The sequence below is a fragment of the Phaethon lepturus genome, unplaced genomic scaffold (assembly GCF_000687285.1).
Source record: "Phaethon lepturus isolate BGI_N335 unplaced genomic scaffold, ASM68728v1 scaffold20749, whole genome shotgun sequence".
Lineage (NCBI taxonomy): Eukaryota > Metazoa > Chordata > Aves > Phaethontiformes > Phaethontidae > Phaethon > Phaethon lepturus.
The window spans coordinates 29,580-42,490 of NW_010565785.1; the positions used below are offsets into that span (position 1 = coordinate 29,580).

Sequence of the window (12,911 nt, forward strand, 5' to 3'; positions counted from 1 at the left end):
GAGAGGCAGTTCAGGATAATATTCAGAGTGTTGATTGTATAGCAGTTATCTGTACTTAACAATGAAAATGCTGTTTCAAAGTCTTTCTCTTTTTTTTTGTGTGTGGCTAATAGCCTTAATGATCAGTCACAGGTAGTGGGCTGAGGCAGAGCTCACGGCCATCAGCTTCTCCCAGCTTGCTACATAGTCCCCAGGAAACACCCTGTATTTCATTAGCTCTTGCTTACTTCATGGTGTAATATTTTGCTCAAAGGCATTAAACTATCATCAAAAGCAGCAGACCAATTAGTGTGACTTCTTTTTCCAGGGTCGTTGTACAAGGGAGAACTGCAAGTACCTTCATCCACCAACACATTTAAAAACTCAACTGGAAATCAATGGCAGGAACAACTTAATCCAACAAAAAACTGCAGCAGCAATGCTTGCCCAGCAAATGCAGTTCATGTTTCCAGGGACACCGCTACAGCCAGTGGTAAGTATATTTCTCTGATGGTGTTATTGGTAAGTAAAGTTGAAGTAGAAGGCTATATTGACCTGCAAAATTTCTCTAAACTAGTATCAGTAAAAACAGTCCACATTTGTTGACTTAAGGAATTGCCAAGATGCTAGAGATATGTTAATTTATATTTGTATTTGAAGATACAGTGGGGTCTTGCTGTAGTTTTGATACATTTTTTTTATCGCAGACTAATTTGCTATTTTTTTCCCTCTTTTTTTTTTTTTTTTTTAATCCTTCAATCAGTTCATGTCAGGTTTAGTCTAGATTTGCAAGGTTTTTTCCTATAATCCTTCTGGAGCTGAAAATTTGTATAATAATAATAATTTGATAGTAAGCTATTTGAGTAGGAATGCAAAGTTTCTCAGGAGTCTATGGGTTTGAATGGCTTTAAATAGTTTTTAATCCCAGTAACAGGAACAAAGGTTAATGTCATTCTGGGCAGCATTTTCTTACTCTCTTGAAATCTAAAGTGTCCCAAAATAAGACAGAGAATTGCTGGTGCATGCACTTTACAAATTCAGCATTTTGTCTTAAGGTAATACATATGGTGCCTGGGACAATTCAAATCCAGAAGGTGACATAAGACTTGCAGGCACGAGCAGTGTCTTTGGATATACAGGAAAATGATCAATTGCTCTGGGCTGCCTTTGCAGTTGAGCTTCTCCTTGTACCAGACTTCGAAAGCACGGTTAGGCAAATAATCTGAATTAAACTTTTCACACGTGGCTGCTGACGATGTTTTCTCAGTCTGAATGCCTGGTGTAAGGCACTGGAGTGGGATTTCCTTCTCTAACTTGGGGCATCTGGAGTGTTGGCATCAACTTCTGCCCTGGGCTTCCTAGGTCCATTTATGGTTTATCAAAAGAAATAGGCACTTCTAATTACTATTTGCTTGGCTGGTTTCAGACATCTGCATTCAGATTAGATGATTTGGTTTTATAAGTGCATTTGCCTTTCCACGGGCTATCACAGGAGCCAAATGTCAGCATCTCAGAGGAAGACAGCTGTATTTGGTCGCAGGAAGCTCACCCTTTTCAAAAGTGTTTTTATGCTTGAAACATCTGCTGTAAGGTGGAAGGCATGAACGAAAATTTGGTGCTAGGACTCCCTGAATTTCTGGTACATGTTTGTCAAAATGTATCTTGGTATATTGGCACAACGTGTTTTGATATTTCCTGGCTTTTTACTGCTTGATTTTTCACCAGAAAAAGTTTCCATGAAGTAATAGATTCCACCTCTTAGTATTATGAGAAAAATTGAAGTCACAACATTACACTTTTTTCTGCTTATCCATTTAATCATTCGAACTTTACAATTTTGTTGACAGAATGCCTTCTGTACTGATTGCTGTGATAATAGAGCTGGGTTTTGTTTCTCTGTCTCACATAAATTGCCAGATTAAGATGACTCAGCCTTGACCAAATGGATAAAAAGTGAAAGAAAATTCCATAGAAGTCATTTGACGCGTGGACATTCTTAAAATTATATCTGATATAAAGCTGTCCTTTATATTTTATGTAACACGTATTGTCCCCAACGTAGTTGAACTGTTGTTTTGTGTACATGTTCTTTACTATGCTCTAAAGAATTTAGCTCACACTTGACATATAAACTGTGCTGTTTGATATCAACCAGTTGATCTCTGATAAAACCAGAACATTATTCACTTGATCAGGTAAATGCCATTTCCATACAGTTGGGTGTCCCAGCTAATCTGCTGCTCAAAGCATTTTCTTGGTACCAACTGACATTGATTTATAATTTAGTAATTGGTTCTAAAGCCAAAAAAAGAAAAAAAACCACCAACACAAAATCCAGAAATAAGCCTTATAGCTTCTATGCTTTCTCTTGCGTATTTTCTATATACTGTGCGTGGCTGGCTTCCCATCTCCAGCAGAGGCCATGCAGACCACCCTGATGAGAAAGACACTCTTCCTTCGTTAAGTGTTTTCAAGTCTTTCCCTGCTGTTCTGCTGTTGAGTGGTTCATTCCTAGCTGCCATCTTATTTGGGAACTTAATTTCTGACAAAGCTGAGATGTGTCTTGGTTTTCTGCATAATTTTCCATCGTTTCACTCTCTGGAGTAAATGTCAGGTCTCCAGAACTAAAGCAGTTTCCAGATCTGATCATGGTCTGACCACGGTGATGTTCTGCCTCCACCCCACATGGAGGTGGTGGTAACAAACCCACCATTCTGCCTTGATAGAGCTGCATTTTAGCATCACACAAGCACTCTTTCTTCTGGTCGTGATTTCACTGACACGCTGTAGGAAGGCATGAAACAGATTTTTAGACCCATATCATTCCTTCCAATCAATTTTTTTTTTGTAAGATGAACTCTAGCTAAGCCTGAATAATCCCTTTCTAAATATTATGTCCGGCTGAGATTATAATATTTATTCTGCTTGCCACGGCTGACACCTGAGCACACAAACATTCGCAAAGGTGAGGTTTTTCGATGCGTGAGCCATAGTAATAAATAATTGCAGGAGGTGGCAAAATACAGCATGCAAACAGATGGAAGTTACATGTCATGCTCATTATATATGCTCTTATTAGAAATATGGCTTTAATATAGTTAATAATGCTTCACCCATGAAATCTGGTACTTTGAAAAATAGCCTGTTTTCCCAAGGAAAACAGGTATTGAGAAAAAGCAATAAAGTCTCTGTTATTTCTACTTTCAGATGTGTAAATAAGGCTGCAATGTAAGCTGGACCTCCATAGAGATTCAGGTTCAAAGTACGACTCCCTTTGCATCAGCAGCCTCTTTTCCAATAATAGAGCTGTAAAGTGCGGTTCTTAGTATGCCACTGGAATGTGTTAGTGATTAAAAGAAGAGAATATGTTGTGTGTTTTGCCAGCTGTTTGACATTTTTTGATTAAGAAAATGAATCGGCACCAGAAAGAAGATGCAAAAGACAACTAACAGCTTGATTAAGGGGTTGGGTTTTTTTCATCTTGGTCTGTGTTTTCGTTTTGCAGCCCACATTTCCAGTGGGTCCCACAATAGGAACGAACACGGCTATTAGCTTTGCTCCTTACCTAACGCCAGTAACCCCGGGAGTTGGCTTAGTCCCGACTGAGATCCTGCCCACGCCGCCTGTCATTGTTCCTGGAAGTCCACCGGTTTCAGTCCCCGGTTCAACCGCTACTCAGAAACTCCTCAGGACTGATAAATTGGAGGTACTGTAGACACCGCCATGACTAGAAATACAATCCTCTGTTAGGCTGTGTGAAAGAACCTGGAGGGAAGAACTCTATTGTTTTAGAAGCAATGCTTAAGTTTAGTTGCTACAAATAACGACCACGTAACTAGGCAGGTTTTCTACACTTGCAGCCAGTGGTCATTAAACGCTGTTATTTTTAAAGTAGCGCGTTCGCTCAAATTTAATACGTAATACATTCTTAAAGTATGTAATACATAATACATTCTTAAAGTTCATCTCCTCCAATATACCTCAAGTATACATGCCTGTAAAGGTATGCTTTGATGAAATACCTAACAAGCACATTTTTATTGCAGCATTAATTCTGTCCCAGCTTTTATGCATTGATATTAGGGCAATTTTATAGCCTTACGGGTCAATGTTAGGGGAATTTTATAGCCCTTCGGCCTTGAGCTACAAATGGAGATGTCGCACGTTACCAGCCCTGGGGCAGGCTGAAGGGGCAAGCCCCCAGCTATCTGCAGAGCCTCCCTGGTGCTGAGCGATCTCCGCATGGCTGGGCTCAGGGGAATCTGTGACCCAAGCACGCAAGAAGGCCAAATGGCTCTCGCAGAAATCAACATCCTTTCCCAAAAGCCTAAGCAGTAGCGTCTAGAGCACATTTCTTCCTAGGAGAATCAGCATGATCATTCTGCCCATTTTCAGAAATTGTTTTTAAGGAGGCTCTCCATTCTGTTTGTGGACTCCGTGAACGCACTGATGCGTGTCTTGCCCGGGTCTCAGCAAGAGGAGATCCTTCCCTACCAGTGGAGCTGCAAGAATATAAAGTATAGGCAGAAAGGGACTGAGTATTTTGTGATTTCCAGTTATGCAGGGGCAAGTCACTTCAGTAAGTATCTTTCCCAGGTGTTTTCTAGACAGGAGAAAGGAAAGGCATTTGGGAATGCTTCCGTTGCATGTCAAGTTCATTTAGCCGCCGTACCGCAGAGCTACCCGAGGAGCCAAGCACGTAAGAGTAAAATAGATGCATTTCCCTCTCCCAGAAGAAGATGAAGGGTTTATTAAATTGAATTCACTGAAAAACTTGAACTAACCGGGAGAGGGGGCAGGTCTGTCTTTCGGGGGCGCGGGGCTCTCCCTGCCTTTCCGTGTCGCGCCCGGCTCTTCCCCTGCAACGCGTGTTGTTTTGCACGTAGGTGTGCAGGGAGTTCCAGCGGGGAAACTGTGCGCGTGGAGAGACTGATTGCCGCTTCGCGCATCCGGCAGACAGCACAATGATTGACACAAACGACAACACCGTAACCGTGTGTATGGATTACATAAAAGGTCGTTGCATGAGGGAGAAATGCAAGTATTTTCACCCTCCTGCACATTTGCAGGCCAAAATCAAAGCGGCGCAACACCAAGCCAACCAGGCTGCGGTGGCAGCCCAGGCAGCTGCGGCAGCTGCGACTGTGATGGTAAGTGCTGGCATATATGGCTGCCTTTTTTTGACAGAAGCTCTTTGATGCCTATTTTGCTTCAATTTAATGCTGTTCGCTTGTACTTTCTTTTCTCTTTTGCCTCTTTTTTTCCTTTTTTTTCTTTTTTTGGTAAAAAATAAGAATTTATAAAATTATTACTATTGCTTGATGGGAGGAAGCACTTTTTTTCTTTATGCCCGTATTTTGATGCTGTATTTCTATCCAAGACAGTGAAGCAAATGACACTCTATACCACTTCTGTTCTCTGCCTTGATTATATGTTAAATTTGCCCGTAGTATTTCCAAACAGAAACAAAACCGATAAGCTTCAATGTCCTCTGGAAAAATAGGGACACATATGCTGCTTTAGCTCTTTGATGACAGATATACATGTGGAAATTTGGAAGAAAAGGAAGAACAGCAAAGAGAGAGCTTTTGCATCAGAGATGGGTAGTAGAAAAGAAACCTGTATTAAAATTCAACTCACGCCACCGTAGATGTCAGACAGTTAGATATCTGAGCCCAGCCTAACCACTTTGGTCTCACTTTATAGGTAGTGGGGAAAAACCAGCACATTCATCTGATCTACCATTAGTGCCTGTCTGAGCATGAGAAAAAACTGCCCTCCGTAGACAAACATCTGTCCTCGCTGACTGAAAAGTGTTGACTATATCTTTTCGAACTTTGATTAGATGAATCTCACGCCTAGAGATTTTTCTTGCCTCTCCCACTGTCATGGGCAAGTTACTTGAATCATAGGGATTAAAAGTAGTAAACTAAAATGGGAATCACTAAAAAAAGCATAGTAACTATAGTCAGAAGAGATTGAGGGCTTTCTATTTTCAGATATTTTAAGCTCTTACTTAAAACTGTTCAGACAAGTCAGCCCATCCATTTACCAGTATTGGATCTCCCTAATGGTTGCTACCAGGAAAGTTGATAAATTTATATAGAGTGGTATTGATAAAGTTAGATAAATCAAGCATGCAGGATCTGACTTGGGAGACGAAATTGCTGGCAGCAAATCAAAGAATCATTGTCCTCATTGCTGGCAGTGGACGAATAATTAAGCAGATGTGGTTTGTGGACTTGTGGGCAGTGCATACAATAGTTACAGACAATACAGTTATTCTCTGGGTAAAAAGCCTACCAGAAACACAATACAGTACAGTATATAACTACCCGAAGCTATTGTATTTAGCAAATTAGCAAAGACCAGACTTTTTGAGGGACAAAGGATAAGTTATACAAGAAAGTAAACCTACAAACAGAAGAACATTGCTTAAGTTTCAATATTCTTTCTCTTATAGTATCCCCAGTCTCTGTTTCAAGTTGGATGATTTTTAGTTAAACATTCCTGTGCTTGCAGAAATTGAATACCATCTGGAAATTAAAGCAAAGGAGATTTTTTTTAATTCTAATTAGCTTCTACTGTGCAATATTTATTGTCCATTTAGAGAATGTAATATTTCTATGCAGTATACTAAAGAAGAAAGAGGTGAGATGAGGGGATTAATTTTTTTTTGCACTTTAGTAATGGTTGGATATATATCCTATGATTTCGAATAAGCCATAATTGAAGTTGCATTAGCCTTAAAGCAAGATGAAGCATCTTTGGAAACACAGAATTGAAATGTTAGCATTCTAATGTCACAGGAGAAGGCGGCAGGGACCTGTAATTCGAAGTAATTTTTTTGCAAGAAAATATGTACAAATTATTTTAATGGCATATTTAGACTACCAGACAGAAAAGGTTCTTCACAATCTAACTATTTTTTGTTTAATATAGATTTGAAACAGAGTGAATCAAAAATCACTGGAATGGCAATAACAACAAAAATGTGGTAGAAAAGATATATGCCTGCAAGGCCACCCAGGAGCGACCAAGAATACTCAGTTGGATCTAGAGAGCGAAAGTGAGGCAGAAATACAAAAGCTGACCTGTAGGGTTCATTTGCAGGTTGCTCCCAGGTCGAAATTGTGTCAGAAAGGTTTTCCTTCCTGGGGGAGCTGGCTGCATTGCCCTGTTCCAGAGCTCCATGTGCTCAGAGGGGTGAGTGTTGTGGATAGGGTTAGAGCATTGAAGGTCAATGAATTTTGCAGTCTGGGACCATGCAGAAAATGCCCTGTCTGTATTTCTGTACACTGAAGTTCAGGAATTTTTACTCAGGTGCCTTAGCTGTCCTCATCATTTGAAGTAAAAAGAAAGGGGAAAGACACTGTGAAAGAGGCTATAGACTGTGTACAGCCTAAATGTGAAGTGCATTGGAAGACAGCGTCAGCTGTCATTGTACTCAAGGAGCTCCAAATAGTCATATGGTGCATCAGAGAACATAAGAAGTCACTGAAGAATGTACAGCCTAAGTTAAAATGTGAATTTGTAGTTGATGTTGGAAGGGACCTTTGGAGGTCACCAAGCCCAGTGCCCCTGCACAAGCAGGTCGAGCTAGAGCAGATAGCCCAGGACATGCCTAATTGGCTTCTGAAAATCTCCAAGGATGGACACTCCACAACTTCCCTTGACAAACTACTCCGTGGTTAAATCATGCTTACAGTAATTAAAAAAAGAATTCTTACATTTAAATGGAATTTCTTGTATTTACATTTGTTCCCATTGCGTCTTGTCCTGTCACTGGGCACTGCTGAGAAGAGCCTGGCTCCATCTTTACTACCAAGGGAGTAATATATATATTATAGTAATATACACTGATGATATCTCCCTGCATCTTCTCTTCTCCAGGCTAAACAGTCCCAGTTCTCTCAGCCTTTCCTCATAGGAGAGGTGCTCCAGTCCCTTAATCATCTTTGGGGCCCTTTATGGGACTGTTTTCTAGTATGTCCATGTCTTTCTTGTACTGGGGCACCCAGACCTGGACATAGTGCTCCATATGTGGCCTCACCACTGCTGAGTAGAGGGGAGGAATCACCTTCCTCGACCTGCTGGTGATGCTCTTCCTAATGCAGCCCAGGATGCTGTTGGCATGATGCCTTTTCTGTGAGGGCACATTGCTGGCTCATGTTCAAGTTGGTGTCCACCAGGACCTTGAGGGCCTTTTCTGCCAAGCCTCGGTGGCCCCCAGAAGGTACTGGTGCCTGGGGTTGTTCCTCTCTAGGTGCAGGGCTTTGTATTTCTCTTTGTTGAACTTAGTGAGGTTCCTCCGTGCCTGTTTCTCCAGGCTTTCTAGGTGTCTCTGAGTGGCAGCACATCTATCTTGTGCATCAACCACTCCTCCAAGTTTTACACCACAGTTCCAGCTGAACTTTGTGTTGCTGATCACAAGCCTTTGAGCCAGTCAGTTGAGCCAATTTTTTAGTCCACCTCACTGTTTTCCATTTAGCCCATACTAAATAAGTTTGTCTATGAGTATGAAATGGGAGGCAGTGTTGAAAACCTTTCTGAAGTAAAGAGAAACAACATCTATTGCTCTCCCGTCGCTCACAAAGCCAGGCTCTTTGTAGAAGGCTGTCATGTTGGTTAAGCACAATTTCCCCTTCATAAATCTATGCTGACTACTCCCCATCACCTTCTTGGCTTTCATGTGTTTGGAGATGGTTTTCAGGAGGATTTGTTCGATTGCTTTCCCAGAGACTGAGGTAAGGTTGACCAGCCTGTCATTCCTCAGACCTTCCTTCCTGCCCTTTTTGAAGATAGGAATGTCATTTACTTTCTTGCAATCTGTGGGAACTTTACCCAGTTGCGGGGACCTTTCAAAGATAATTAAGTGTGGCCTTGCAGTGACATTGGCTAGCTCCTTCAGCACCCATCGATGCATCCTGCCATGTCCTATGCGTTTGTGTACGTCCAGTTTGTTTAAATGTTCCTTAGCCTGATCCTCCTCCTCCTCTGAGGGTAAATCTTGTTCACATCAGACTTTCCCACTGGTCTCCCACTGGCCTGAAGGTCAGTCTTACCAGTAAAGACTGAGGTGGAGAAGATGTTCAGTACTTCAGCCTTCTCAGTGTCCTGTGTCACCAGGTAGCCTGCCCTGTTCACCAGCGGGTCCACATTTTCCCTAGTCTTCCTTTTGTTGCTGGTACACTTGGAGAAGCCCTTCTTACTGTCCTTCACATCCCTTGCCAGATTCAACTCCAGGTGGTCTTTGGCCCTCATAACCAATTCCTGTATGCTCGGGTTGTGTCCCTGTTCCTCCTGGGCCATCTGTCCCCACTTCCACCTCTTGTTCGATTCCCTTCTTGCGTTGGAGTTTAGTCAGGAGCTCCTTGCACACCCGTGCTGGCCTCTGCTGTGTGGGTCTTGCTCGTATTCCAGGAGACATTATAGTGTGACATACGGCAGACAAATACTATGCCTCAGTATGTTTGATAATTTTTATCTTTATCTTTTGATCATTATTATCTTTATTTTCTTTCCATAGCCTTTTCCTCTCCAGTCTGTAGCTATTGATTTTTTTGGCTGTTAGTTATGTAGGAGATCAGATGTTGAGCAGGAGGTAACCTGATGGAACAGAGAGGACAAGGAGGTTTTACTATCAGGACAAAATGAAAGAAAAGATGAAGGTGGAAGAGAATAATGGACAGTCAGTCTGAAAGCCTGAAAAGAGAGGGAGATTAGATGGAAACGACGTTGATGAGTAGGCCTAGAAACAGATCAAGCTAAAGCCTTCAGGTTGGGAAAACTGAGACTGAACTTACTGTGGAAGATGAGAGGAAAGCCAGCAAAAAGCTTCAAAATAGGGAGGTGAGGTTAAGAAGAGCGTGGAGAAGTCGAGAAAGGCAGTCAGAGATAGGAACTTAACAAGTGAGATCAGATAAGATCTACATTTGCATAATAAAGGTAATTAACTGAAACGCTTTACTCTTAATGACAGTGATTTGAATTTGTGGGCTTCACCATTGCATAATGTTGAATTCAGTCGTAACACTTCACCTCCATGTAGGCTTCCATCCGTGGTGGATGCAGAGTGGCTCTGAGGCTGTGCCCCGTGCAGACGGAGTGGTGGCCTCTGCAGGAGTACCCGTGGTGGGTCCCACACGTCGGCTGCACAGCACCCGGCTCAGGCACAAGGTGCTCTCCAGATCCTCACTTTGCACCAGGTGTCTCTTGTTACGTCTGAGTCTTGGACCCAGACAGATGAGCAGATCCTGTAGCTCAGGGAATAATTGTAATTGTAAAAAAAAACTCATTGTAATCCAGAAATGCGCTGAAGGAGAGATGGGGAAGGCGTTGGGAAGCCTCATGCAACGTAGATGCAACAGAGCCAGGAACACGGAATAGGCAAAGTGAGGGCTATCCTGCAAAATACCCTGTTGGCACTAGCTAATCTTATGACCTTAAGCTGTTTGTAGGTATTTTGTGCCTTGTCCTCTTTCTTTTTTTTTTTCCACTTTTGTTCCCTATTTCCACATACTGATGTCACGATAGACATAATCTGTATATCCTAAAAAGAGCTAAATATCAGCCTGTGTTTAAAAAACAAAAGTAAGAATTCTGATTCCTAAGTAAATCTCCTTTCCTTTCTAAAGGTTTGTAAGAAGTATTTACACTATAAAGCTTGAAAGTAATATTTTATATGAGAAGATTTTTTGCAGAATGCCATCATATCAGCCATAAGTTTGACCTTATTATGGAAGTATACATAAATGTATATGCCTATGTACTATGCCTAAATACTTTCTTTTTAAAAAATGAATAATGCTAGACTGGTGTCCTAACTCATACGTTAACTTATGAACTGAGAGCAGTATTTTTATTCCCTGCTCCTGAAGCTAGTACTGAAGGTTGTAGCAGAATTTAGAAAATATGTTTTAAATTCTGAAAGACTTTTTTCCCTCTCAATGTAATGTGGTAAGTTACAAGGAAAAAAAAAATTTACAAAAATCACCCAGCTGTAGGGGGAAAAAAAAAAGGGAATTAATGATAAGTTAGTGTAACCAGACACATTGTTTGTTCTGCTTTGTATTGGAAAAGGAGAACCTCTCTCATTTTGAACTCCGAATCTATCGAATGATGAACTTCTCTTAATTAAAAGACCCTCACCTCGCAAGCACTGGTATTAATAGCATTTGTAATGCATTACAACTTTCACTGGTGCTTTGTATTTGAAAATGTAGCCTTCCAAATTGTTTTTTTCTGCTTTAAAATGTGACTTAACTAACTTATCAGGAATTCTTGTAGGCGTATCCTTACAACTTTCTGCACCTCTGTGAAGTGTTTATATGATGCTTAATAGTGTCTGCAAGCTGCTGTTTTTACTCAACTTTCCTGAATTTCAAACATCTATATTTTACTCTCTTATATGCTTTTAACTAAGGTATAGTAGATGCATTTTTGCTTCGGTACTAATTTGAAATGTAATATTCATTTCTTTAGAAGACATTTTTGTTGTTGTGCATGCCTAGTGTTTTGTATGTTGTATATTGCATTCAGAATATTTTTTTCCTTCTCACCTATCCACAAATGCAATGCCGTTCCCATGATGCACCTCTGCTTGCTGTTTACCTGTATGTTAATTCGCTTGAATCCCATTGGCCCACTGCCATCATGTGCTCGCTGCCTGTTATTAAAAGACTCAGTCGACTGCCAAAGCAATGAAGCGACCTCTCGAAGCAACTGTAGACCTGGTACTTTGACCTTTCACCTTTTGCTTTGCATGTAGCTTTTTTTTTTCTTTTTTTTTTTCTTTTTTATTTTTTTTTTCTTCAGAGAAGCAACTAATGAAATTTGTATCGCTTTACTTTCGAACATCAACCGGAAATGATTTCACCTACTCGTTAATTTACCAGAAACTCTATTTATCCATCTCATTCTCATATGTAATAAACGCAGACGATTTAGTTTGGTTCCTAACACGGTTTCATTTTTTTAAATATCCTCTCATGAAAAGTCGAATTGAGATAAAACTGCTTCTGTAATTGAAAACGCTTAACGTAATCCATTAATCTGTATAATAATAGGAATCGATATTTAAATCAAAAAAAAAGAAAATACTTGGCAATGAAACACAAGTGGTTTTTTCTCCCTGTAATATTTGAAAACCTATTTAAAGGCAATGCCATTTTCGTTGCTTTAAAGGCCTTTCTTTTCAATAGTTGTGCTGCTACAGTTTTAGGTTAATAGTACCACGCTTTTGCTATCAATAACAAAATTTCACTCATTTTACATTGCTGTGCTTTGAGTTAATATGCATGGCGAGGCATCTTTAGCCGCTTTAAAAAAAATAATAAGTTTTTGTATTTATGTGTACGTTACAGACAACGTCTTAAAAATGATGCCATTTTAACTAACTTCCTTATTTACAGGCCTTTCCTCCCGGTGTTCTTCACCCTTTACCAAAGAGACAAGCACTTGAAAAAAGCAATGGTGCCAGCGCCGTTTTCAATCCCAGTGTCTTGCACTACCAACAGGCCCTCGCCAACGCTCAGTTGCAGCAGCACGCCGCGTTCATCCCGACAGGTACGTTGTGCCCACGTTGCACCAGTTTGCTGTTACTTCGGGAGCCCCCGTGTCAGGCAGCCGCGCTTAACAGGCGGTTTGCTTACCCTCCCTGCCCCCCGCTTGAGCTGAGGCCTGCACAGGTACTTCCATGTTACTTTGATTCCTCCCGCGAAGTGCGAGAACCGAAGCAGAAATTCCAACACGCCGCCAGGCTGCTTGTCACGTCCACGGCCGCGCTGACCGTTGCCCAGAGCTTGCCCCTTTCTCCCTCCTTTAAAATGGCTGTATTTGGGCTTGCACCTGCCAGCGCTCTCCTGGGAGACGAGAGGGCGAAGCTCCACTGGGAGAAACGCTGGGGGAGGCGTCGCCCTTCAGAGGTGCCG

The 12,911-nt window shown here is 41.3% G+C and overlaps 1 protein-coding gene across 1 annotated transcript; it reads left to right on the forward strand.

The window, feature by feature from the left end:
• Nucleotides 1-297: 297 nt before the first annotated feature.
• Nucleotides 298-12,546, forward strand: LOC104627169 (muscleblind-like protein 2; the record flags this gene model as incomplete). Its single annotated transcript, XM_010295292.1, has 6 exons — nucleotides 298-472; nucleotides 3,485-3,685; nucleotides 4,866-4,973; nucleotides 5,049-5,129; nucleotides 11,661-11,714; nucleotides 12,393-12,546. Coding segments are annotated over exons 1-6 (652 nt in total), but the record flags the coding sequence as incomplete, so codon positions are not given.
• Between the last annotated feature and the right edge of the window lie 365 nt (nucleotides 12,547-12,911).